The sequence below is a fragment of the Leptodactylus fuscus genome, chromosome 1, assembly GCF_031893055.1.
Source record: "Leptodactylus fuscus isolate aLepFus1 chromosome 1, aLepFus1.hap2, whole genome shotgun sequence".
In the NCBI taxonomy this organism is placed as follows: domain Eukaryota; kingdom Metazoa; phylum Chordata; class Amphibia; order Anura; family Leptodactylidae; genus Leptodactylus; species Leptodactylus fuscus.
In genome coordinates this window covers 212,688,737-212,716,116 of record NC_134265.1, presented here as the reverse complement: position 1 = coordinate 212,716,116, position 27,380 = coordinate 212,688,737, and the positions used below count along the sequence as shown (strand labels likewise).

Below are 27,380 nucleotides of genomic sequence, written 5' to 3'. Positions count from 1 at the left end.
TAAAAGGGGCGAGGCAACTGTCACTTTTTAGTTTGACGAAAAGTGGGGCTGTTACACTACTTATATATTAACACATAATATACCAGTTCATGTTTTCTCCTCTTGGCTGAGGGAGGCCCACCTGGGATATAGCTAGGAGCAAATGGCATCTTCAGGTGGCATCCCTTGCGCTCCAATTGACATAAAGGGCATGGCCCTTATCCCAAACATTGGGATGTGAGTGAACCTGCATTTGAGAAAAAAAAAAAGTATTATGGTCAACAAACGGTAGTCAACAAAGCAGAAGGAGGCACAAAAAAATCTTCATTGTTGACATAAATTAAAAAGAAAAAAAAAAAGGGTACTGTATAGGGGATTTTCAAGAGTGCTGGCCGTGCGCTCAGCTCGGCTGCATCTCCGGAGTAGCCGAACTCAGCACATGGCTAACTCAGCGCATGGCCAGCTCTGCTTCATCTCCGATGTAGCAGTGCTGGCCGTGCACTGAGCTCGGCTGCATCTACGGAGTAGACGAGCTGAGCGCACGGCCAGCTCTGCTTCATCTCCGATGTAGCAGTGCTGGCTGTGCGCTGAGCTCGACTGCATCTTCGGAGTAACCGAGCTGAGCACACGGCAAGCTCTGCTACATCTTAGCATAGGAATGCATTGACCATCGTTGATTGGCCGAATGCCATACAGAGTATAGCATTCGGCCAATCAATGCTGGTTCTGCCGGGGGAGGTGGAGTCTAAGATCGGTCCACAGCAGTCTCCATTCTGGTTCGATATTAGACTCCGTCTCTTCACAGACGAGCCTTTGGCAGAACCAGCGTTGATTGGCCGAATGTTGTACTCTGGCCAATCAATGCTGGGCAATGCATTCCTATGGGAAAAAGTCATCTCCTGCATATCACAAGCTGACAGGGATCTCAACATAATACAGTGACTTGGGCATGTTAGATGCCCCCAGACATGCTTCCCTTGCTGTCCCAGTTGCATTCCAGGGTGTTGGGATTATTTCCTGGGGTGTGATAATGGACTTGGTGACTTTCATGAGTCGAATCGTGGGATCCCCTGAAACAAAGCATTTTTCCCCATAGACTATAATGGGGTTCGATATTCATTCGAATAGTCGAATATTGAGCGGCTCTTCGAAATGAATATCGAATATTTTACGGTTTGCTCATCTCTAGTGAAGATCAATGTCATTAGCATAACCCCAAGCACAAGGGCAAATCCAATACAGTGGTTCACTGACATACACATAGCCACTTCCGACAGTAGCTGCGCTGACTCCATTTTGATTTTTTGTCTTTCACCCACTACCCTCTTCTTTTTTCTTTTTTTTTTTTTTTTTTTTTTTTTATTACTATCCCACTACTGTATCATCATTGTGTCACAACACCAGATTAAATTATAACGGGACCAATGCCGCTATTATCAGTGGTGGTCCTACTATCATAGAAGAGTCACTGTCATTATTGAATTCAATAGCAGCAGCGGCTCTCCTCAGCTGCTGAGATGCAGGAACAATTTCGGGCACAGCGCGAGGAACGCGTTCAGCGACAGGCCAGCTTGACAGCTGTCGAAACGCCAGAGCAGCTGGATCATCAACGCCAACAACACGCTCATTATATGGCGTCCCAGCGAGCTGCTGAGATGCTGGAACAATCACAGGATAATCAAGTTTTTCTAGTTTTTCCGAGAGTGTTCTAAAGTGTTTTAAGCCAATGTAAGATGTGATTAGTACCAAACTTATTTGGTATGAATCAGAGACCCAAACCGACCGAACCCAAAACAAAATGCATCTTGAGACATTTGCCCATTAATAGTAGGTAACTACACCTAGGTCTAGGGAATGTAAATACCATTACAGCGTTCTATGAGGTACAAACTGTTATGGAGCGTTCTATTTCTACCCAGTGTTTACTCTTATCCGAGAGCCACCAATTCTTGAACAGTGATAGCAGTAGTATTTTAAGATAAGGCAGCTTAGGCCTCCTTTGATCTAGGATAGGATTTTCTCACAAACTCCAGGTTTTTACTTAGCCAATATGAAAGCCAAGAGTAATAACATTTTAACAATTTACATTCTGCCTAGCAATGAAATTGGGACAGTAGAAATGGATTGGAATTTTTTTTTATAGTTTGTATTAATTTGTCTTAGTTATCTTACAACAGGGATATGTAAGGAGTATGCCTAAATATGTAATTGTTCCATTAGCAAAAAAAAGCAAATCGTTGGAGTTAGTATGATTGTCTAAGTCACATATTTAAGATAAAGGACTTTGCAGCATTGACCTTTCATCTTGTGAACAGAAAAATAAAAAAGTTATGGGTTTTGGAAGGCGTCAAAAACAAAAATCAAAAAATTCCTCTGGCAGGAACAGGTTAAACAAAATATAGTTGTCCTCAATGCTGAAATAATTTTTTCTGTGATTTTTTTTATTTTTTTTGTTTAATGTTTTTTTAGTCTCAGAAAAAATAAAATTTGTACCTTTTATCTTTCAGGTTTTCATCTATTTATCGATTTATAAAACCCTTGACTGACACAAATGGGAAACATCACAGATTTTTCAATTATGCAAAAAACAATGGCATCATAATTTATATTATACATTTTTTTTTCTGTTCAAAATATCTTCAGATGAACCAAGCATGTTTATTGGAAGCACAGTGGAAACAGATCTATGCCCCACAATGGAAATAGAAGAAACACTGCCATCACCTGTATCCTCCTGCTTCCGATATATTAATATGACTAAATCTGTGGGTGGACAAAAGCCTATTACCTCTTTGTGGTTTTCCACAATTTTCTCCGTTATTGGCCTTTCCTCCAATCTATTTGCTTTTTTTGTCCTGGTCAGTGCATTCAAGAAAACTCAAAGTCGTTCAAGGTCTTCTTTTTTAATCTTCTTAGGTGGTTTGGTAGTCACAGACTTCATGGGACTATTAGTGACTGGTATTATTGTGATGTCATACCATATAACTCAATTTGACTGGCAGATTTTTGATCAAAATTGTTATCTCTGTAATTTTTTTGGACTGTCTATGGTTTTTTATGGACAATGCCCCCTTTTGCTAGGTGCATCCATGGCTGCTGAAAGGTTTTTTGGTATAACTAAACCATTTTCGCATTCTGCCAATATTTCAAAAAAAAGAGCATACTGTATTGTAATTACGGTATGGTGTATTGCCTTCTTTTTAGCCTTATTTCCTTTAATGGGCATTGGAAGCTACACCTTACAATACCCAAAATCTTGGTGCTTTCTAACTTTGCTACAGGACACAAAGAATAAAGCCTTCGGACTAATTTTTTCATTGACCAGTATATTTTCTGTCTGTATCTCCTTCATTTTGAATACAGTCAGCGTTGTGACCCTTTGTAGAGTTTATCATGACCGCAAGTCTGTCCAAAGACGTAGAGACAGTGAAGTAGAAATGATGGTCCAACTAGTCGGGATCATGATAATTGCTAGTGTGTGCTGGCTTCCATTGCTGGTAAGTCCTTGCTTCTTGCACATTATAAGGGAGCATTCACACGGAGTAACATGGCGCTGATTCTGACACGTTAACTCACGTAAGAATCAGCACTGCAAAACAGAATCCCATTGAGTTCAATGGATTCCGTTTAACATGCGTAACACATTGATTTCAATGTGTTACACGCGTTAAACGGAACCCATTGAACTCAATGGGATTCTGTTTTGCAGCGCTGATTCTTACCCGAGTTATCATGCCACAATCAGCGCCATGTTACTCCGTGTGAATGTCCCCTATGAGTGCTGCACAAACCACTTTTGTTTTACTTGTGATTAGTCACCTAAAGTTTAAATTCACTTTGCATTACATATTTGTAAAATTTTTTTGCACTTAATAACCAGGTGTCACAACATGGCATGATAGTACATCATACGTATAAGAGTAAATTCTCAAATCATAAGATACAACTGACACCTGACTGTAACAACTAAGGTCAGAGCTAAGCTTTCAGGTGTTAACTCCTTAGATGCAGTGGCAATCATTACTGCGGTGTCTAAAGGATTTTCCAAAGTTGTTTCCCCATGATGTTTTCAAGGGGTGCCGATGTATTTTCATGGCGGCAAGGGGTCTGATTAGTGACCCTGGCCTGCCTATTATGCTAGCCATTGCTATTACATAGGGTGTAAGTTTATCCATCTTCATAGACTGACAACCCTAATACAGTTGTTGTGGGCTCTAAAGACAGTCTTGGACTGGGCTCACATCTGCATCTGGTATCCGTCCGCTTGTAAATCGTTTTAAGAGAAAAACAGTTTGGCACAAAAAAAAAGATTCTAAATGGTTAGGGGGCGTTCACACTTGCACCACTGTTTGGCCGCCGTGATTCCATCAAAATGGCAGGAAAAGCAGCTTGGGGTCAGATTGCCTGCAAGCCATCCCTATGCAGTTTTTCCAGGGATTTAGATGGAAATACAAAGGACAGATAATGGCACAAGTGTGAAAGCCGCATTAGTCAATGGTTGTCAGTTCAAAAAACTAACAGTTTGTGTCTGTTTTTGACCAATCCATTTTTTTTTCTTCCCCTTCTTCATTCTGAGCACAGAGGGAAAAATGGATTGCAAAACGGATGCAAACTGATTGCTATCAGTTTGTAATCCATTTTCCTTAGGGGGCATTCACACGGAGTAAAGTGGCACTAATTCTGGCACAATAACTCACGTAAAAATCCCGCAGACCCCATAGAAACCTGCGGACCCTATAGACTGCAAGCAGCACTTTTCTCTCTGCAAGTTTCCGAGCGGAAACCACACGGCCCCCATTATAGTCTATGGGGTCCGTGGGTTTCCCAGGTAACTGCTTTTTAATGCAGATGTGAACTGCATATTATTTTTAGTACGGAGACAAAGTCCTGCAAGTTCTACTTTTCTCTCCGCACAAAAAAGCGGAAATCAGACAGAAATGGCACAAACTGATACATGCAGATTACTTTTAAAACCCATTGAATCTCATGCTGTTCCGATTCTCCCCCCTCCAGGACTGGCCCACTATTTTGCCTTTTTGGTCTGGTTGACATAATTATTTATTTAATCCTTCCTCTGATCTGGAAGGAACTAAAACTGAGACGCACAACAGATCCTGTCTGTGTAGCTGCTGTATGGTCCCATCAGAATTGGCGCGGTTTACACACTTTGCAATTCGAAACTGACTAGGGGCTCTGAAAAGAGCAACCTTACAACCACTGCCATGCATCATCATTTGGAAGGCAAACACTGGAGAGCAAACCCAGGACAATCGTCTTCTGGCATTGCCGCCACTGCCTCTCCCACTGTTGCCAGTGCTGGCGCTGCAGTCCAGACCAACAGCCAGGACACCTCTATATCTGCCTCCGCCATTTTGGAGACATCTCCCTCATCCTCCCCTTTTCCTGCCTCAGCTCCTTCTCCTGCACCATCATGCGCCTCTTCCCACCAACCCACCATCTCCCAGACGTTTGAGCGCAGGCAAAAATACAGCGTTATCCACCCACATGCACAAGCCTTAAACATGCACATCTCCAAACTCCTGGCCCAGGAGATGTTACCGTTCCAGCTTGTGGAAACTCAGGCCCTCCGTGACCTGACGGCAAGTGCGGCACCTCGCTATGCCGTCCCTAGCCGTCGCTACTTATCCCGCTGTGCCGTCTCCGCCTTGCACCAGCATGTGTCACGCAACATCAGGCGGGCCCTTAGTTCCACGCTTTGCACAAAGGTCCACTTGACCACCAACGCGTGGGCAAGTGCATGTGGACAGGGACGCTACATTTCACTGACGGCACACTGAGTGAATGTAGTTGAGGCTGGGAGCGGGTCACAAACTGGGGCGATGTACCTCATTTCCCCACCCAACATTCCTGGAAGGGGCTCTGAACCACCCCCTTCCTCCTCCTCCGCCTCCCTCATCACATCGATCCCAGCTACCTGCTGGAAACACTGCAGCACTGGCATAGGGAGACGTCAGCAGGCCGTGCTGAAGCTCATCAACTTGGGGTCAGACAGCACACTGCCTCCAAGGTGAGGGATGCCCTCCTCGATGAGATGTCAACATGCTTTTCGCCGCAGCACCTGGGCCCAGGCATGGTCGTGTGTGATAACAGCCAGAACCTGGTAGCCAACCTCCAACACGTTCCATGCCTGGCCCATGTTTTCAATTTAGTGGTGCAATGGTTTTTAAAAACGTACCCCAATTTACCAGCTGGTGTGCCCACTTTCGCGTCTACAGTAGCCGCTGCTAGCCTCCGAAGCCTCCGGCAACGTCTCCATCTGCCAGAACGCTGGCTGTTGTGCGACATCCCCACACGCTGGAACTCGACATACCACATGTTGAGCAGAGTGTGTGAGCAGCAGAGACCCTTGATGGAGTTACATCTCCCAAACAAAAGGGTTCCTCAGAGTCAGCTCTCGCAGTTTCTGCACCATGAGTGGCCATGGATGAGTGGCCATGGATGGCAGACTTATGCGAGATCTTGCATGTCTTTGTCACCAGGAGGGACAAGTATAGGCGCATGTTGCGGGAGTACCTGGCCGACCCCAGCCCTGTCCTCTCCGATCCCTCTGAGCCCTATTATTATTGGGTCTCCAAGTTGGATTTGTGACTGAAACTTGCACTGTACGCATTGGAGGTCCTTTCCTGCCCTGCCGCCAGCGTGCTTTCGGAAAGGGTCTTCAGCGCAGCCAGTGGCATAATTACTGATAGTGCTAACCGGCCAACGCTGATCAAAATGAACAGCCACTGGATAGACCCTTCATTTTCATGTCCACTGGTTTCAAGCACCCCGACATGAAGTTTCATGTGTATGCTCACCCTCTAGAAATTCCTCCTCCTCCTTATACTCCTCCACCATCAGCGTTGCACAATTCTGCTTCTACTAGGCTCAATCAACCATGATTCCCCTAAACTCTGCAGGTTAGAGTCTCAATCCACCCTGATTCCCCCTAACTTTGCTGGTTAGAGGCTCAATCCACCCTGATTCCCCCCAACTCTGCTGGTTATAGTCTCATTCCACCCTGATTCCCCCCAACTCTGCTGGTTATAGTCTCAATCCACCCTGATTCCCCCCAACTCTGCTGGTTAGAGTCTCAGTCCACCCTGATTCCCCCCAACTCTGCAGGTTAGAGTCTCAGTCCACCCTGATTCCCCCCAACTCTGCTGGTTAGAGTCTCAGTCCACCCTGATTCCCCCCAACTCTGCTGGTTAGAGTCTCAGTCCACCCTGATTCCCCCCAACTCTGCTGGTTAGAGTCTCAGTCCACCCTGATTCCCCCCAACTCTGCTGGTTAGAGTCTCAGTCCACCCTGATTCCCCCCAACTCTGCTGGTTAGAGTCTCAGTCCACCCTGATTCCCCCCAACACTGCTGGTTAGAGTCTCAATCCACCCTGATTCCCCCCAACTCTGCTGGTTAAAGTCTCAGTCTACCCTGATTCCCCCCAACTCTGCTGGTTAGAGGCTCAACTCACTCCAAGGTCCAAAAACACTGCTGGTGCAAGCTCTACTCACTCCAAGGGCAAAAAACTAAAACTCTACTGGTGCAAGGCTCTACTCACTCCAAGTGCCAAAAACACTGCTGGTGCAAGGCTCTACTCACTCCAAGGGCCAAAAACCCTGCTGGTGCAAGGCTGAACTAAGATAAAGGGCCTAAAACTCTGCTGGTAAAACGCTGAAGTCACCTCAAAGGCCTATCTGTTGATAGCTAAGCTCAAGGGCCTCTAACTTAATTTGGAAGGGCTCACGTTAAGGGCCATAAAAGTGAATTTTGGAAGGTCTTACCACATCACCCACAAACACACATCCACAATGACAGTTAAGGGTGGGTATTGTTGGATTTCCCATTGCCTATTCCATCTGTGGTTGTCATGGGCAACGTGATTTAAAGGGGTGCTTGTTAATGTTTCTGTAGCTTAAATTTGGGTCTCTGTCCATCCAATTGGGGAAGAAAGAAGGTTTCCAAGTATTTTCCCACTTTGATAGAGGTTTTTTTGAGTGTGAAAAGTGTGTAGTTGATAGGCTGTGATGGTGGGGTAAAACTGTGCCTTGGGCTTGTTAGATACCCCCAGGCATGCTTCCCCTGCTGTCCCAGTTGCATTGCAGAGGTGTTGGCATCAATTCCTGAGGTGTCATAGTGGACTTGGTGACCCTCCTGAGTATTGTGGGTTCCCCTGAAACAAAACATTTTTCCCCATAGACTACAATGGGGTTCGATATTCGTTCGAATAGTCGAATATTGAGTGGCTATTCGAAACAAATAACGAATATCGAATATTTTACTATTTGCTCATCTCTAATAAATATGTATATGAAATACTAGCAGAAGGACCCGGCTTTGCACGGGTATATTACATTTTTTGTTTGTGTAGTGGCCCCATAAGAATTGTCCAATTTTGCACTGGTTTTGTACATTTTGTATGTTGTTTGTGTGTATGTCCATAAGCGTCATGTGATTATGTGTATCTCATTTTAGATATCAGTGAAAAACCTGTGATCAGTTGTTATGGATACCTAGAGTAAAGCTGTGTGAATGTCATCCACAGTGGCCTGCTTCTTTAAAGCTGACATACAGCAGTGAAGAAAAATGGCTGGGTTGGTATAGAAACCTGGAGTAAAACTCTAATGTGTGGTACTCTGTGCAGAGCCATCTATCTAATCCTCCAGCGTATGGTACTGTGTGCTGAGGCACGTATCTAAACCTACAGTTTGTGGTACTGTGTGCAGAGGCATGTATCTAATCCTCCCTGTGTGGTATTGTGTGAAGAGGCGCATATCTAATCCTCCGGCGTGTGGAACTGTGTGCAGATGCATGTATCTAATCCTCTCCCATGTAGTACTGTGTGTAAACGCATGTATCTAATCCTCTGGAGTGTGGAACTGTCTGAAGACGTGCATATCTAATCCTTTGGCGTGTGGTACTGTGTGCAGACACACATCTAATCCTACGGGATGTGGTACTGTGTGCAGATGTGCGTATCTAATCCTCTGGCGTGTGGTACTGTGTGCAGATGCATGTATCCAATCCCCGGCGTGTGGTATTGTGTGCAGATGCGCGTATCTAATCCTCCACCGTGTTAAACTGTGTGCAGACACGTGTATCTAATACTGCAGCATGTGGTACTGTATGCAGACATGCGTTTCTTATCCTCTGTCATGTGGAACTGTGTGCAGATGTACGTATCCAATCCTCTGGTGTGTGGTACTGTATGCAGATGCGCGTATCTAATCCTTTCTATGTGGTACTGTGTGTAGATGCATGTATCTAATCCTCTGGCAGTGGTACTATGTGAAGACATGCGTATCTAATCCTCCAGCGTGTTGAACTGTGTGCAGATGTGCGTATCTAATCCTCCCCTCTGTGGTATTGTGTGAAGAGGTGTGTATCTAATCCTCCGCGTGTGGTACTTTGTGCAGACACACGTATCTAATTCTTCAGCATGTGGAACTATGCACAGACGCGCATATTGAATCCTTGGTCGTGTGGTACTGTGTGTGCAGACACACGTATCTAATCCTCCCCTTTGTGGTTTTGTGGGAAGAGGCGCATATCTAATCCTACGGCGTGTGGAACTGTGTGCAGAAGTGCATATCTAATCCTCTGGTGTGTGGAACTGTGTGCAGATGCGCATATCCAATCCTCTGGCATGTGGTACTGTGTGCAGACGCATGTATCCAATCCCCCGGTGTGTGGTACTGTGTGCAGACACGTATATCTAATCCTCTAAAGTGTGAAACTGTGTGTAGATGCACGTATCTAATACTACGGCATGTGGTACTGTGTGCAGATGTGCGTTTCTAATCCTCTGTTGTGTGGAACTGTGTGCAGATGTGCGTATCCAATCCTCTGGTGTGTTTTACTGTGTGCAGATGCGCGTATCTAATCCTCCTCCATGTGGTACTGTGTGTAGAAGCACGCAGCGCCGCACCTCCCATGAGGCGACCTGAAGCGAGTGCTTCAGGTGGCGCTATGTCAGGACCCCAGGGAGGGCGGCATTTTTGATTACCTAATCCAGTCCAGGACAAGCTGTCCTGGACTGGCTTAGCACCGAGCGGTGGTTTGGGGATGCCACTGGAGCAGCGCTGCTGCAGCAGCCTCCCCTCATGCTCAGGCAGAGAGCAAGTCCTTTTTGTAGTTCACCTCGGGCGGCAAAAGGGGTAGGTTCACCCCTGGAAGCACATATCTAATCCTCTGGCGGTGGTACTATCTGAAGAAATGCGTATCTAATCCTCCAGTGTGTTGAATTGTGTGCAAATGCACGTATCTAATCCTCCCCTGTGTGGTATTGTATGAAGAGGTGCGTATCTAATCCTCCCCCGTGTAGTACTTTGTGCAGATGCGCATATCAAATACTACAGCCTGTGGTACTGTGTGCAAACTTGCGTATCTAATCCTCTAGTGTGTGGAACTGTGTGCAGATGCACGTATCCAATCCTCTGGCATGTGGTACTGTGTGCAGACGCATGTATCCAATCCCCTGGTGTGTGTTATTGTGTGCAGACACGCGTATCTAATCCTCTGCCCTGTGAAACTGTGTGCAGATGCACGTATCTAATCCTTCAGTGTGTGGAACTGTGTGCTGAAGCGTGTATTTAATCTTCTGGTGTGTGGGACTGTGTGCAGACACGTGTATCTAATCCTCTGGCGTGTGACACTGTGTGCTGATCTGTGTATCTAATCCTCTGATACCTGTATCTCAATTTGGATATCAGTGTTGGATTGTGCATGTGGAGTAACCGTGTGTATTGCTGTTGGAATATGAGTCAAAGATTTGCAGGTGGCTAAGGTGGGGAGGGGGGCATTGTGTTGGGAATGCTGTATCTCAGCAATGTTACGTCCATGCGATTTGAAGTCTCATCTTAAACCTTCCCAGATACCCAAAGTATCTCTGTTCCAAATTTGGTGAAGATTGGACCAGTCGTTTGGTCGCGCATAGAGAACAGACAGACAGACATTCATTTTTATAAGATAGAGATATATACACTCAAGAAATAAATGTGGCTCTAATAAATATGACTCTGATAAAGCATAGACTATGCTATGTGAATACAATGTAATAAACTATGCAATAAAAAAGGGGGGATTTTTTCTTCTTTGTTTGCTGCTTTGCTATAATTTACATCTTCTATTCAACTCCTTATAGACAAATATCCACTAGAACTCATCCATTAATCACGGCATTCAAATCTCTAAGAATACCTGCAACTCCTTCTGTTATACATGACTTGGAACTTTGTCATATGTGCTTGTGTGAAGATTCTCCATTGTAGTGTGAAGATTACTCCTTTGTAGTGAAATGAAAGAAATTTTTTGAGAGAAGTCCTCTCTAGTTGATACCTTTTTTAATGGCTAACTCAAAAAGTTTTTTGATGACATATCGAACTTTCGAGACTCTATAGAGGTCTCTTCATCAGGATGGTATAACACAATTTCTGAAGGTAGGCATATATATACACAGAGAAATGGAGCGCACATACTGACTACGGACAAAATAAAGATCCTGAACTCCGATCGACACTACAAGATCCCAGGTAACTTCACCTGCAGCACACCTAATGTAGTGTATTTGATATTGTGTACTAAGTGTCCTGAAGGCCTGTATGTAGGTGAGACAGGACAGTCACTTAGGATGAGGATGAACTCACACAGACATATGATTAGAGAACAGAGAATGGACCTCCCTGTGCCAAAACACTTCTGCAATCAAAATCATACTATGGCCCAGGATATGAAGATCCTGGTACTGAGAGGGAATTTCAAGAGCAGAAAAGATCGCCTCATATGGGAGGTTAAACTTATGGCAAACTTTGACACGCTTCAAAGGGGGTTAAACCAGGCCCAGGGTTTTATGACGTTTTACAACCACTAGACAACACGTCACTGATCAAAGAAGCCATAAACCCAGAGAACTTTCCTGGGAACTGATATATATGTTTATTTACATTGTGTTCTGTTCTCCATCTATTTTGCATCTAACACTCCATTTCTCTGTGTATATATATGCCTACCTTCAGAAATTGTGTTATACCATCCTGATGAAGGGACCTCTATAGAGTCTCGAAAGCTCGATATGTCATCAAAAAACTTTTTGAGTTAGCCATTAAAAAAAGTTTTCAACTACTGAGGACTTCTCTCAAAAAATTTCTTTCATTTCATATCCACTGGCTAACACGGTACAAGGATATATATTTTTTCCTTTGTAGTGATCCAGCACTCACTCTGAGTGCAGAATAGACAGCCATATTGTTTCTGAAACTGCTATGGAAATAACACAGTGGCTATTCCTGTCAACTAGATTTCTTAATATAGGCTTGTGTTGTGTTGTGTTGATGTTGCGGACATGCAGCTTTTTTTTATTACAAATTTTGTTGCGGTTTTTTGAGTCAAAGCCAAGAATAGCTACATAAGGACTGGGAAATATCTAGGAAATACTCATGCTTCTACCTTTTGCTCAATCCACTCCTGGTTTTTACTTAAAAAAACGGAACAAAATCTGCAACAAAAAGGCTGCGTTCCAGCAACATGGGACCTAAAGCCTTCAACACATAAAATTCTTGTGGATTGTGTTATGACTTGGATATGAGGCTGACACATTGCTCAGAATGGTTAAAAATATGTTTGCACATTTCATCTTTATCTTTACCTTTTATATTTTTCAGATTTTCATTGCACAAACAGTTCTTCAGCAGCCCAATAATGAACTGATGGATAGACAAATTCCTAGAGAAACTGAGAAACTACTCTTAATATTTCTTCGAGTGGCAACATGGAATCAGATTTTGGATCCTTGGGTTTATATTCTATTTAGAAGAGCTGTTTTGAAGAGGATTTACCCCAGCCTTAATTCTCGTCCCTCAATTGTATCATTATATCCAACACTTACCACTTCCTTACGTCGAAAATACACTCATGAATCAGTTATCAATTAATAATAATATTGTCGACCACCCTACTTATATATAGCATGCCATTTTGTAGAGAAGATAGCCTTGCCTGTTCAAATATGGATTAATTTTTTTATGAGAAATGCTTTCTATAAGATCTTATTGTTGCAGTTTACTCTCATTTGCAAGACTAATCTTCACTATTGCCACCCGCAGTTTCCATAAATATCCAAGGCCTTGTTTATTACACATTCTGTGGATTATAGTGAAGTGTTTAAAAATAGGATGAACAAATTGTGATGTGAGCTGAGCGTTTAGTTAAAATCTTCGATATCTCATTTAAGACCATGGTTGCATGTAGTGTAAGCACCGTGGGAAAAAACACGTCATTTTACTTTAACTACAAAGTGTATGGGATTCTGGCTAACCCCATCCACACATTGCAGAAAATAATATGCAGCTGAAATGCTGAGATTTCAAAAATGCAACTGCTTTTGCAAATTGCAACATGTCAAAGCTGGCGGTTTCTGTATAGGTAGAATTGAAGCAGAGAGTCATCAGAGGAAAACTTTCTGTGAAAAGCTCTGCAGGTAAAACACAATGCGTTTCCGCTGCAGTTTTTCCCACAGTGTTTTTTGCCTGTGGCTGCATGGAAGCCTTAGCCTAAAAAGGACATTTCACCTTTTCTGATATGTTGAGCTCTTTGCATAATTTAATAGGTGCTGCTCGACTGAGGTACAGCTGATATTTTTTCTTTAGCCCACATCATTCCTGAGCAATAAGTATCGCTCACAATCCAATTTAGGTTGTATGCTGTCAGGTGGGCAGCATCAGGCAGAAGCAAGCAAGGCGTTAGATTCTAAGCTCTGACACTGTCTACCTCTGACTGGAACTTTGAACACTCAAATCGTTCTCCCTGGTCATGTCTGACACTCCTCACCTGACAGTACAGAACTTAAGTCGTCTATCAGGCATAAAAACTAACTGCATTTATTATTCAGGAATGGCTAAAGAGAAAATTCTAACTGTGGAGTTATGCCTATTAACTTATGCTAAGAGCTGGAAGGTTCTTTCAAGTAATGGCTGTTGCAAGTTTCACAACATAAACAATGTTCATAGGTCATACAAATCTTTTATTAATATATTAGTATGTACAATGTCTTGTTTCCTGCAGATATTTGTAAAATTTAAAACTTTGTAATGAAAATGTCCTTGGTGGTAAAATGTATGTTTCATTATCAAAATATTAAGGATTGGACTTCTGGGAGGTGGAGCAACAAGCCAGCTTCCTTTTACTTGCTTGTGCCCTGAGTACAGTCCCTCCCCGCCACAAGGAGGAATTTCTGGATTCTGAGGTCACACCTCAGAATCCAGAAATTCCTCTATGGATTCTGAGGTCACACCTCAGAATCCAGAAATTCCTCCATGTGGCGAGAGACAATGCAATGCGTTTCCGCAACAGTTTTCCCACAGTGCTTTTTGGCTGTGGCTGCTACATGGAGCCTTTGGCTGCATTCACACTGAGTAAACGCTAGCTTATTCTGAACGTAAAACACGTTCAGAATAAGCGGCGTCTAAAGCAGCTCCATTCATCTCTATGGGAGCCGGCATACGAGCGCTCCCCATAGAAATGAATGGGCTGCTTCTTTCACTCCGAGCAGTCCCATTGAAGTGAATGGGATGTGCCGGCGTGTACGGCAAGCTCTGCTCATGCCGGAGCGTACATGCCGGCACATCCCATTCACTTCAATGGGACTGCACGGAGTGAAAGAAGCAGCCCATTCATTTCTATGGGGAGCGCTCGTATGCCGGCTCCCATAGAGATGAATGGAGCTGCTTTAGACGCCGCTTATTCTGAACGTGTTTTACGTTCAGAATAAGCTAGCGTTTACTCAGTGCGAATGCAGCCTTAGCCTAAAAAGGACATTTCCTCTCTACTGATATAATGAGTTCTTTGCATAATTTAACCACTTCCGGACCGCCCATAGACTATAAGCATCCGTAAAGTGGTTGCCTTGTTCTGACAGCTGCTGAAATTGAAAAAATAAATAAAATAATACACCAATAAAACGCTGTTATTAAAAGCTATAGCCCCACCCCCGACGACACCATACAAAATAAAAATTACCATAACGGAGAGGAGAAACTATTTTATAAAGTTTTTCAGTAGCACTTTGTGCTATTAAATTTAAAAAAAAAAATGAAAAGTGAAAACCAGGCACAATTTCCCTCCTATTTTGTGTATATTTTCCAGGATATATAAAAAAATTAAAATACAATTGAAAATAAAAACAACATAAAAATAAAGCCCTAAAGATGCAGAAAATAGTTGAATGAGACATATGAGAAAAATGTTACAGCCCTCAAAACTGCACATGCAAAAACCCCCTAAAATGTGTCTGGTCCTGGACCACAATTTGGCCCGGTACTGAAGTGGTTAATAGGTGCTGCTCCACTGAGGTACACCTGGAATTTTTTCTCTAGCCCACACCATTCCTGAGCAATATGTATTGCTTACAATCCTCACAATCCAACTTAGGTTGTCTACTGTCAGGTGGGCAGCGTCAGGCAGAAGCAAGCAAGGCGTAATATTCTAAGCTCTTAAAGGGATTCTATCATTAAAATTGTATTTTTTCTGCCTACGTCAGAATAGCCTTAAGAATGGTGGATTTTGTAGATAATCTGTTTTTCATTAGTCATAGCAGCAGCACAATATGGGGTATTTCTGCCTCTGTGTGCTGGTAGGACAGGCAGAATTTTTAATCCGCAATTAATTAATTTGCCTGACTAGGCCCTATAAGAGGGTACAGAGACCACCCCCCCATGTGCTAATACAACAGTAAAAAGTACAATACAGTAGGGAGGGAACCCTTGTGCTGCTGTTATGACTAAGGGAAAACAGATTATCTACATAATCCACCATTTCCTACCAGCAGCACAATATGGGGAGATGTCAAGTAATCCCCTTAGGGAGGGTTTCCTCGATTTACAGAGCTCAAGACTGAACGTCCAAAGGCAGTCGCGTCCGAAGCATGAGAGCTCAACCTGTAGTGCTTCACAAAGGTGTTGGAAGAGGACCAGGAAGCTGCCGTAAAGATCTGCTCCAAAGGTACGGACTTCCTCTCCGCCCATGAAGTCGAGACTGCCCTTTGTAGAGTGCGCCGTGAGGCAAGATGGAAGGGAAAAAAAAACCCTTGAGAAAACCCTTGGGAAGGAAAGGCCAACTTGATGGTTTCCCTACTGCAATGGGAAATAGAGGCTTTGGAAGCATTCAGACCTCTGAAACTTCCAGCCAGGTTAATTAAGAGGTTCTCAGACCTTCTAAAAAACCTCGTACGTTCCAGGTAAATGTGCAGACATTCACCCAGGTCAAGGGAATTAAGTCATATCTCCTCAGGAGAGGAGGGAGAAGGAAGGAACACTGGTAAAGAAATTATTTGATTTAAATTAGCTAGAGAAGGCCTAAACTGTGGCAGAAAAAGCAGTTGCACCCTATATTCAAAGAAAGAGGTGTAAGGCTCTTCAGCTCCCCCACACTTTTGGCCGATGTGATGGCCAGAAGGAAGGTCGTTTTATGTCAAGAACTTTAGATCCACTTCCTCTAAAGGCTCAAATGGGGAGTCACAGTGCCCTGAAAGGACCATCCCAAGGTCCCACTGCTGAACTGGAGCTGAAACAGCAAGTCTAATTCTCGTAGCACCCTTTAGAAAGCTACTTACCAAGGGATGTTGCGTCAACGGCCTCCTCAGATAGGAGAGGGCTGCCATGTGTACCTTAATAATACATAATAATACATTTTATTTATATAGCGCCAACATATTCCGCAGCACTGTACAATTTGTAGGGTTCAGATACAGACAGATACATAACAAAAAAACTTCATTTCACACAATGGGACTGAGGGCCCTGCTCAAGAGAGCTTACAATCTATGAGGTAGAGGGGGTGACACAAGGGGTAGCAGGGGCGGCATTGCTTATACAGTATTCAGACAATTCTGTAATAGAGGTGGCTGTCATTACACAAATAATACTGTATGAGCCGTCACTAGTGGTGACCTTTAACATGTGGATGTAGCTTGAACAGATAAGTTAGGCTGAAAAGGCACCATATCAAGTGGGGTAGTGTGGGAGCGGGGACAGAGGAGGGTTAAAATTTAGGAATTCTAATTGTAGTACGGAAGGGTTGACATTAGGAATTGTGATAGGCCTGTCTGAAGAGATGTGTCTTTAGTTTGCGCTTAAAGCTGTAGAAATTGGGAGTTAATCTGATTGTCCGGGGTAGAGCATTCCAGAGAAGTGGTGCAGGTCGGGAGAAGTCTTGTATACGAGCGTGGGAGGTTCTGATGATAGAGGAGGTAAGTTTTAGGTCATTGAGTGAGCGGAGAACACGGGTTGGGCGGTAGACAGAGATGAGGGAGGAAATGTAGGGAGGTGCAGCATTATGGAGAGCCTTGTGGATGAGAGTAATAACTTTATATTTTATTCTATAATGAATAGGCAGCCAATGTAGCGACTGGCACAGACCAGAGGCATCGCTGTAGCGTCTAGCCTGATAGATGAGCCTGGCCGCTGCATTCAGAATAGATTTTAGAGGGGAGAGTTTAGTAAGGGGAAGACCGATTAGTAAGGAGTTACAGTAGTCAAGGCGAGAATGAATCAGAGAGACAATAAGTGTCTTTAGTGTATCTCTGGTAAGGAAAGGGCGTATTCTGGAGATGTTTTTGAGGTGGAGGTGACATGAACGTGCGAGTGATTCGATATGAGGGGTGAAGGAAAGGTCTGTGTCAAACATGACCCCGAGGCAGCAGGCATACTGCCTAGGAGTTATAGTAAGGCCTGAGACTGCAATGGATATATCAGGGACAGATGTATCAGTTGGTGGAAACAGTAGTAGTTCAGTCTTAGAGAAACTTAGTTTCAGATAGAGCGAGGACATGATATTAGAGACAGCAGAGAGACAGTCACTGGTGTTCTGTATGAGTGCAGGGGTGATGTCACGGGAAGATGTGTATAATTGGGTGTTAACAGCATAGAGATGGTACCTGAAGCCAAATCTTGCAATGGTTTGTCCAATGGGGGCTGTGTAGAGAGAAAAAAGCAGGGGGCCGAGGACCGAGCCCTGAGGAACCCCAACAGCAAGGGAAAGAGGGGAGGAAACAGAGCCTGCGAATGATACACTGAAAGTGCGGTCTGAGAGATAAGAGGAGAACCAGGAGAGCACAGTGTCGTTGAGGCTGACTGAGCGGAGCATAGTGAGGAGAAGTTGATGGTCAACAGTGTCAAAAGCTGCAGAGAGGTCCAGAAGAATAAGAAGAGAGAAGTCACCATTGGATTTAGCCGTCAGGAGATCATTGGAGACTTTTGTGAGATCCGTTTTGGTAGAATGCAAAGCGCGAAAACCAGATTGTAAGGGGTCAAGCAGAGAGTTAGCAGAGAGATAGCGGATTAAACGAGAATAGACCTGGTGTTCCAAAAGTTTAGAGATGAAGGGGAGGTTAGAGACGGGTCGATAGTTAGCAGCACAGGACGGGTCCAGGGAGGGTTTTTTCAATAGTGGAGTTATAACAGCATGCTTGAAGGAGGATGGGAAGATTCCAGAAGAGAGAGAGAGGTTAAATATTTTAGTAAGATAAGTTGTGACAGCAGGGGACAAAGATTGGAGAAGGCCTGAGGGGAAGGGGTCACTACTGCAGGTTGTAGGGCGAGATGAAGAAAGTAGCTGGGAGACTTCCTCTTCTGTAACAGGTTCGAAAGATGAGAATGGACAGTCTGAAGTGCGGTTGGTGAGGGGGTCGGTACTATGGTAGGTGTGGGAATCAATGCCACCTGGGACTTGGGCAGTTATTTCCTGACGGATCTTATCAATTTTATCATGGAAATACGTGGCCAGGTCATCAGCACTAAGGTCTGTGAATGGCATCTGTACCTTGGGTGTGAGTAAGGAGTGAAAGGTTTAATGTGGATTTAATGTGGAAGCCCCCTGTCTAGGCCGTCCTGTAGGAAGAACAATACTGATTCCACAGAAGGATTGGAAAACGTCAAGCCATGTCCAAGGCACCAAGTTTTGAAGATCTCCCAGATCCTGAGATCGTTCCTCTTGGTAGATTCTGCCCTGGCATGGGCAAGAGTCCTCAGGATGGCCTCTGACAGTCCACTATTTAGTAATAGGGACTGGTCAACCTCCAGGCTGTCAGTTTGAATCTCACCAGATCGTGGCACCGTAGTCCTCCTTGAGTGACCAGGTCTGGGAGAGGCTCCAGTATACGCCTTGACTCATCTGTATGAGCTGGGCGAACCAAGTCCTTTTTGGCCAGAATGAGATTATGGCAATCACCTGTCTTATCTTCATCAATACCTTGGGTATGATGGGAATTGGAGGGAATATGTAAACAAGCCTGAACCTCCAAGGGATGGACAGGGCATCCACTGCCAAGGGATTGTCTTCCTGATACAGAGAGCAGAACTTCTCTACCTTGGCGCTGAGTCGGGTTGCCATGAGGTCCACTTCTGGAAGTCCCCACATCTGGACAATTTGATGGAACACCTCTGGATTGAGTGACCATTCTCCTGATATGGTAATACCGCGACTCAACCGATCCGCCACTATGTTCAGAGAGCCCTTGATGTGAACAGTGGAAAGCTGGGTCAGGTTCCTCTCTGCCCAGGAAAAGATTAGATTCGTAATCTCCAGGAGAAGTCTGGACCTGATTCCTCCCTGTTTGTTCAGGTACAACATTGCAGTCATGTTGTCCATCCGCACTTTGACAGCTTTCCCCCTGAGATAAGGGGCGAAGTGTACCAGTGCCAGGTATATCACCTTGAGTTCCCTCTGGTTGAAAGATCCTGCTTCTAAGCTGCTCCATTGACCTTGAACAGTCCTTTGGTCCAAATGGGCTCCCCATCCTGTTTGGGATGCATCCATTGTCAACAGAGTCCAAACTGGTTGGATTAAGGACCTTCCATCTTTCAGGTGTATCCACCAAAGTACTGGGAGAAAGGCAGATCTTCTTGTGCAGTCCCTGTGGAGACCTGTCCCAGGCGCTCAACATTTCCACCTGAAGGGGACGCAAATGTCATAAAGCCCAAGGGACTGCCCTGGCTGAAGATGACATCAGGCCAAGGACTCTCATGGTGATTCTGATGGACACCCGTCGGGTTCTGTAGAGAAAACGAGTTGCCATTTCTATCATCTGTCTCCTTGGGATGGATAATGAGATCTGCAGAGCCTCCGAGTCCAGAAGGAATCCCAGAAATCTCTTCTGGGTAGATGGGATTACCTCGGATTTCTCCCAATTGATTAGCCACTCTAACTTCTGAAGAAAGGAAATGGCTATCTGAAGATGATGTTGAAGGACTGGGACTGACTGAGCCTTTATTAGCTAGGGAACTAGGAACAGACCAAGAAGTCCGAGTGCAGCGGCAACCAGAGCCACCACCTTGGTGAAGGTGTGAGTAGGGGAGGAAATGCCGAAGGGTAGAGCGGCAAACTGGTAATACTCCCTGTGACTGGAAATCTGGATGGCAATCCTGAGGTACTTCCTGTGAGGTTGAAAAATGGTTACATGCAAATAGGCATCCTTGAGATCTAGAGTGACCATCACCTTGTCTTGTTGGAGAAACGAGATTACCGAATCTACGGACTCCATCCTGAATCGTCTTTTCTTTATTAAACGATTTAGGTATCTCAAATCAATGACCATCCGCCAGCCTCCTGAGGCTTTTGGCACCAGAAAGACTGGGGAGTAGACCCCGACTCCTTCCTCCAAGGGAGGGACTTTTTCCAAGGCGCCCTTATGAACATACTCCAGAATAGAGTTCTCCAAGATGGACTGTTGAGCGACAGGGAGAGGGCGAGTTGACACGAAGCGGTCTAGAGGTGGCTGAGAGAATTCGATGGTGTAACCTCTCTCGATGACTTGTGACCTCCACAGGAATGCCGGCCACAGGGAGTGAGCACCCGTCAAAAATTAGGCTTTTTCTTGGGGACACCTCTACTACGACCACGCCCTGGGCCTCTTGGACGGTATCTTGAACGTCTGCCAGGTCGTGGCCTGGGACGGGAAGAGCCACGACTTCTACCAGAGGGCTCCCGTCTTCCTCTTGAGGCTTGAGGTAATGACTTGCCCTTGGTATCCGCCAGACCCTCCATCAAATCATCCAGGCCACTCCCAAAAATCCTGCCAGGCTCGAAAGGGCACACAAGGCAAACTTTGAGGCTGTGTCTGCTCTCCAGGGTCTAAGCCACACAGGTTTTTTGGGCAGCAGTGGATAATGCCGTGCCTTTAGAAGCCACCTTTAACTGTTGAGGGGAAGCCTCGCCCAGATAATCAGCAGCAGTAAACAGGGAGGACATTGATGAGAGAATATTATCCCTAGGGACCCTGGAATTGATATCATGTTCCAGTTGTTGAAGCCGGGAACGAATGGCCACCGAAGCTTGCTCAGAGCAGGCCGAATAACACTTCCTGAGGGTCCCATCCACATGTCGGTCCAGCAGGTCTTGCAAGATAGAGCTGTCCTCCAGAAGTAAGACTGTACGGCGGGAGAGCTTTGCCACGGCCATATCCACTTTAGGTGGAGGGCCCCGTCGATCCAGCAGGGATAAGGAGATTGGATACAGAGTTCTAAACACTCTGGAGGCCAAGCGAGCTCTTTCCGGATGTTTTCATTCTGTTTCCATCAGTCTGGCCAGGGCTGCATCTACATGGAAGGCCCTCCGCCCCCCAGAGGTGGACGGGGAATCTTCCTTATCAACATCCTGGTCACCTGACCGGATGGACTTCAGCAGTTTCCCCATCTTATCCATGGGGAAGATGGGTCTGCTGGAATTGACATCCTCGTCCGAAGAAACAGTTTGGTCATCCATGGTTAATCGCTCCAGCGATGGCAAGGACAAAGAGCTCAGAAACAGTGCGCTGTTTCTTGGAGATGTGGGAAATGGAATCCCTGATGTCCTTAAGGGAATCTTCCTGTAATGGAAACAGAGAGATCCTTAGAAAAGAGAAAGAAAAAAGTTGTCTAACAGCTGAACGGTTATGAAAAAAGAAGAAGACTCACCATGAAGGCTTTTACCCAGACAATAACATCTCGAGTAGAAATGTTCTCAGGAGAAGGGTCTCTGCAAGAAGGGCAGCAGGCCCATTCATAGCCTGGGACAAAGGAGAAAGAAGAAATATATTAAATATTTATTTTCCCTCTTTTTTTTTTTGGTGAGAAAAAACCTATCATTAGGGAGGGGTATTTCGCATTCAGCGCAGGCCTGATGCCTCCTCTTAGAGGAAGACTTCTGTCTTCTATGGTCTTCTGGAGGAGGGGTAGTAGAAGACATACTGGGCTACAAGCCCCTCACTGTACGGAAAGAGCAAACACGTTAGTGTATGACCATAGGAAAATAATAATAGCAAGACCTGCATACTCACGGAAGAGAGACCACCCAGCGCTTGAATAATTGAGCTGAATAGCACAAGAAGCTCCCAAAAGCAATGAAGCAACAGCTACACAAATACAGGCTAGTGCCAGCAAGCCCCACTAGTAACTAGTAAGGCCCAGAGCCTCCAGAGGAGGGATCTAATATAAGGAAGGGGCCGGAAGGGGCCTGGCCACCTGCTGCCAACAGTGCCCTACACTCCAAAACATAATGAGAACAAAAGGGGCTCAGATCCTTGAGACTCTGCAAGAAAAGCAGGGATAAAACATAAAGATCTTGCCCCACAAGCAAGGAGCTGGCCACAAGGGGCGGGGAGCTGACCAACACCGCCCAAGGCCCGCCCCACATCAGAAAGACGGCCTAGCAGTAGGCTGGAAGTGGAGCAAGTAACCGGATGTAGGCCGCAAGATCCGGCCACTAAGGTAAGCAGCAAGTAGGCCAGACTAGGCCGCAAGTTCGGCCGGAACAAGGCCGCAAGCGTGGCCGGAACAAGGCCGCAGCACAGCCAGACCACAAGAGCGGCTGGAACTAGGCTACAGCATGGCCACACCGCAAACGCGGCCAGAACAAGGTCGTAGCGCAGCCAGACTGCTAGTGTGGCTAAACAAGGCCGCAAGCACGGCCAAAACATGGCCGCAAAGGTGGACCAAACAAGGCCACAAGCGCGGCCAGAAAGGGAGAGCGCTCTTGGCCTAAGGGGCGACCAGCTGAACAAAGGTAAGCCCCTGGCCAGAAGCGCAGCCGGCTGCAAAAACGCAGCCTAACCACAAGTGGGTGGACAACTAACCGGACCAGGTCGCACAGCGGCTAACTGACCAGATAGGCAGCCCGCAAAACTAAACTTTCTTCTCTCATTTCTGCCCTAGGCAGGAAAATGAAAGAAGATGAACAACCAACACAGGAAGGAAAAAAACACATGGGGGGGAGGTCTCTGTGCCCTCTAATAGACATAGGCAGATTAATTAATTACTGATTAAAAATTCCTCGTGTCCTACTAGCACAAAGGGGCAGAATTACCCCATATTGTGCTGCTGGAAAGGGACAGGGAAAGGCTATTCTTCTCCTACCTTTAGATGTCTTCTCCGGGCCGCCGTTCGGTAGAAATCTCGGTTTTCGTCGGTATGCAAATTCGACAGAACTCTCCATTGCCGCCTCCATCTTCGTCTGGAATGGCCTCTCTTCATGTCTTTTTCCGGAGCTAGGTTCAAACTTACTTAGGCCTGGGGCAAAGCCGACTGCGCATGCCCGCCAGCCGCTAGAAAATTTTCTTGTGGCCGGAGGGCATGCGTAGTTTGAACCCCGTGCTGAAAGAAGACGCGAAGAGAGGCCGTTCCAGATAAAGATGGAGGCAGCGCTGGAGAGTTCTCTCGCAGCATTGGGGATGCCCCCAGTGCTTTTTGAGTGCTGGGGCCCGCCCCCAGTGCTGCGAGAGAACTCATTTACATACTGACGAAAACCAGGAGTTCTACGAAACGGCAGCCCAGAGAAGACATCTAAAGGTAGGAGAAGAATAGCCTTTCTTAAGGCTTTTCTGACATGGTAGGAAGAAAAAATACTATTTTTATGATAGAATCCCTTTAAGTATTTAGCTGGGACAAATTAGGAAAACCTGCATTTACAGGGGGTTGGACTCGATGGCCCTTGTGGTTCCTTCCAACTCAGAAAGAAGAAGACGACGACAATGTCTGCTTCTGACTGGAGATTTGAATTACACTCAAATCATTCTCCCTGGTCATGCCTGACACACCTCACCTGGCAGTACAGCACCTAAGTCTTATATCAGGCACCAAAACCAAATCTTCCTCTGCTGAATCACGGGTGGAAAGTATGGATAAAACTATCTCTGATATCCCCATGCCTGCCATGGACTCTCGGCTCCAGCCGTTACAAACTTTGCTGGATCTAATTGTTTCTCAGGTTCAGCCAAAAGGAAAACACTTTTTCTGAGGCTGAGATATCTCTGATCTAGTGAATTCCCACCATACCCAAGTTGTTTGAGGAAAAATGCTGAGCCATACAAGATCTTGAAGATGAACTTGATGATTTGAAGAATCACCACATTGATTGATTGCACAGCCTCTGATTTTCAACTCCTCACTGTTATTTTACATGTCCTGGACTATCAAACTTGATAGTCTTCAGAAGTTGATACCTTTTTAATGGCTAACTCATAATGATGACAGATTACAACGTTTCGGAACCTCTCGGGTCCTTTCTCAAGTACTTGAGAAAGGACCCGAGAGGACTCTCCTTATCCTTCCTTCACCGACATCACTTAAGTCGTGTTGCGATCAGAGTCCGTGTTGCGATCGCTTAAGACTACCTTTAGGCTCAGAGACAAACTAACGGAATTTGAAAAAGCTCTACTATCTGGAACGTCCCTTATTAGGAAGGTTTCGAGACTCCTTCATCGATATATTGACCCAATCAACTACAACAAACCTCCCGGTGTGTACAAATGGGAGAAAGAATTGAACATCACATTCTCAGAAGCAGAAGTTGACTCAATAGCCAGTTTGTCACATGGCCCATCTAGATGCGTTAGACTCCAAGATTCTCACTATAAACTTTTCTCTAGATGGTACCACCAAACGTGGACTGGCCCAATCGGATTTATGTTGGAGATGTTCCCAATCGGTAGGCTCTTACAAGCACATCTGGTGGGAATGTCCACTTATTCAGCCCTTCTGGCTTGGAATTAGAGACGCTATCAGATCCTTGGGGTACCCACAGTTGGACATCACACCGGCCATGATCTTTCTCTCAGCACCCACCGCAGAATACAAACCTTCTAAGCATACACTTATCTCCTACTTACTTGCAGCAGCTAGGCCGTTGATTCCACTTCACTGGCTTCAAACTAGCCCACCTTTGGTCGCTCACTGGGAAAACAAAGTTGATCATATTGCCTGCCTTGAGGAGCTGCTGAGTTGGACATCCCGAACACATGATAAGTTCCTTCAGACATGGTCTCCATGGCCTGATCGTGCCAAGCGATAGGTGACCGACGGGACCAGACATGAGCCATATAGTTTCAAATCCCTACGCCATATGATTCTTACTATCTTCCGACTTTTACTTACTCATCTCTGTCTAAACGTCTTCTTACCCTCTTGTTTCATCCCCCTCCCTCCCCCCTCTCCTTCCTCTCCATACCCCTTCCCAAACCCTCCCCTCTCCCCTTCCCGCAACCCCCCCCTCCCCTCCTCTTTTTTTTAGGACCTCCTTCGGTTCTCCGACAATGCACCACTCCGATATTGGAACAACATTTTGCCTACCTGTAGATCAGATTGCGCTTTTCCAATCTGTTTCTTCACGGTTACTCACCTGTATTGGTTGGATGTCAAACACTGTTATGTTACATGCTTCTCGTTGGCTGGAACTTCTTGATCATTCATTTTATTATTCAAGACTGTTGCTTTAATTAGATGTTACCTTGCTGTAATTTTAAAAAAATTTCCAAATAAAAACTTTTCTGAATTAAAAAAAAAAAAAAAAAAATTGGGTACACCAAATCCCATTCTATTTTACCACTAGCTCCTATGACATGGATGGGAAAGAGGGGCATTCTGGGGGTCAGCGCTGGTGTATTCGCTCTCATAAGCTCTAAATATGGGGTGTCCCCTGAAAACGCTCGCACAGCTTATACATTTCCTTCTAGTCGCAGTCAGGTATGTCCTAATGATTTGGCGACTTTTGGGGGACATACTAAAAAGAATGAAGAAAAAGAGTGAAGAAAAAGAATGAACATTATTAAAAAATGGGGAAAGATGTAAAATAAAGATTTAATGAGCTTTCTAGGTTAAGAGAACTGGAATGAACAGTATATATCCGTAGTCTATAGTAGAATATTATATATAATATTAATATTATAAATGTGAAAGTTTGTGAGTTTGGATGTTTGTGGGTTTGTGTGTTCGGATGTTTGTTAGTCAATCACGCAAAACCCGCTTGACCGATTTGGCTGAAATTTTCCACAAACATGGTTAATACACCCCATTGCGCAATAGGCTACTTTTCGTCACAATGGCGCACATACGTTTTTCCCAGGACCCCCACAAACCCCAAACTCACATCACTATCTCTGCAATCTCACACACTTTGGACCCCGATTTGGCTGAAATTTTCCACAAACATAGTCCCTACACTCGATTGCGCAATAGGCTACTTTTCGTCACAATAGCGCACATACGTTTTTCCCAGGACCCTTTGGATGTTCGGATCTTTGGCGGTCAATCACGCAAAAACCGCTCCACCGATTTGGCTGAAATTTTCCACAAACATAGTCCCTACACTCGATTGCGCAATAGGCTACTTTTCGTCACAATAGCGCACATACGTTTTTCCCAGGACCCCCACAAAACCCAAACTCACATCACTATCTCTGCAATCTCACACACTTTGGACCATAGCAAGCCACAAAATTCATATTACCCCCTACAGCAGAGGTCAGCAACCCCTGGCACACATGCCAAGAGTGGCACTCCTGCCATAATTCACTGGCATGCCAGCAGCACAGGACCTGCAAGAGTTAAATAAAGTCTCTGCTAGAGCTGAGGCATAAGGACACTCCCCTTTGAGAGGGGTGCAGGAAACCCAGGGGGTGGAGCTTAGTCGCTCAAGTCTCTGCCTGCTATAGTGATAGCTCCTGCCGAAGCTGCTAGCAAACTGAAAGTAAGAAACACACAGCTCCCTTCCTTTACTTCCTATTCTCATTAATGTCAGGCATGGGGTTATTAGTTTAGTGTTAGTAACTCCATGTACCTCACATTAATAGGAATAACCCCCATCATGTCCCTCATATTAACCCCTGTGTGCCCCATATAAAGGTTACTAATATGTGAGACATATGGAGGGACTAATAAAAGACCTCAGTAATGAAGATACTTAATTATTACCTCCAAGTCTCTCACATATCAGTAACTAGAGATGAGCGAGTACTGTTGGGATCAGCCGATCTGAACAGCACGCTCCATAGAAATGAATGGATGCACCTGGTACTTCCGCTTGGACGTAGCCAGCGCGCTTAACCCCCCGCGTGCCGGCTACGTCCATTCATTTCTATGCGAGCGTGCTGTTCGGATCGGCTGATC

At 45.2% G+C, this 27,380-nt stretch overlaps 1 protein-coding gene across 1 annotated transcript in view; it reads left to right on the top strand.

Moving 5' to 3' along the window:
• TBXA2R (thromboxane A2 receptor) overlaps positions 1–13,280 on the top strand; it is a 53,002-nt gene extending 39,722 nt beyond the window's left edge. Inside the window, exons 2-3 of the mRNA XM_075283642.1 lie at positions 2,487–3,476; positions 12,636–13,280. Coding sequence (XP_075139743.1) covers positions 2,634–3,476; positions 12,636–12,905 — 1,113 coding nt within the window. The 5' untranslated portion in view covers positions 2,487–2,633 and the 3' untranslated portion in view covers positions 12,906–13,280. The remainder of the gene's footprint in view (positions 1–2,486; positions 3,477–12,635) is intronic.
• The last annotated feature ends 14,100 nt before the right edge of the window (positions 13,281–27,380 follow it).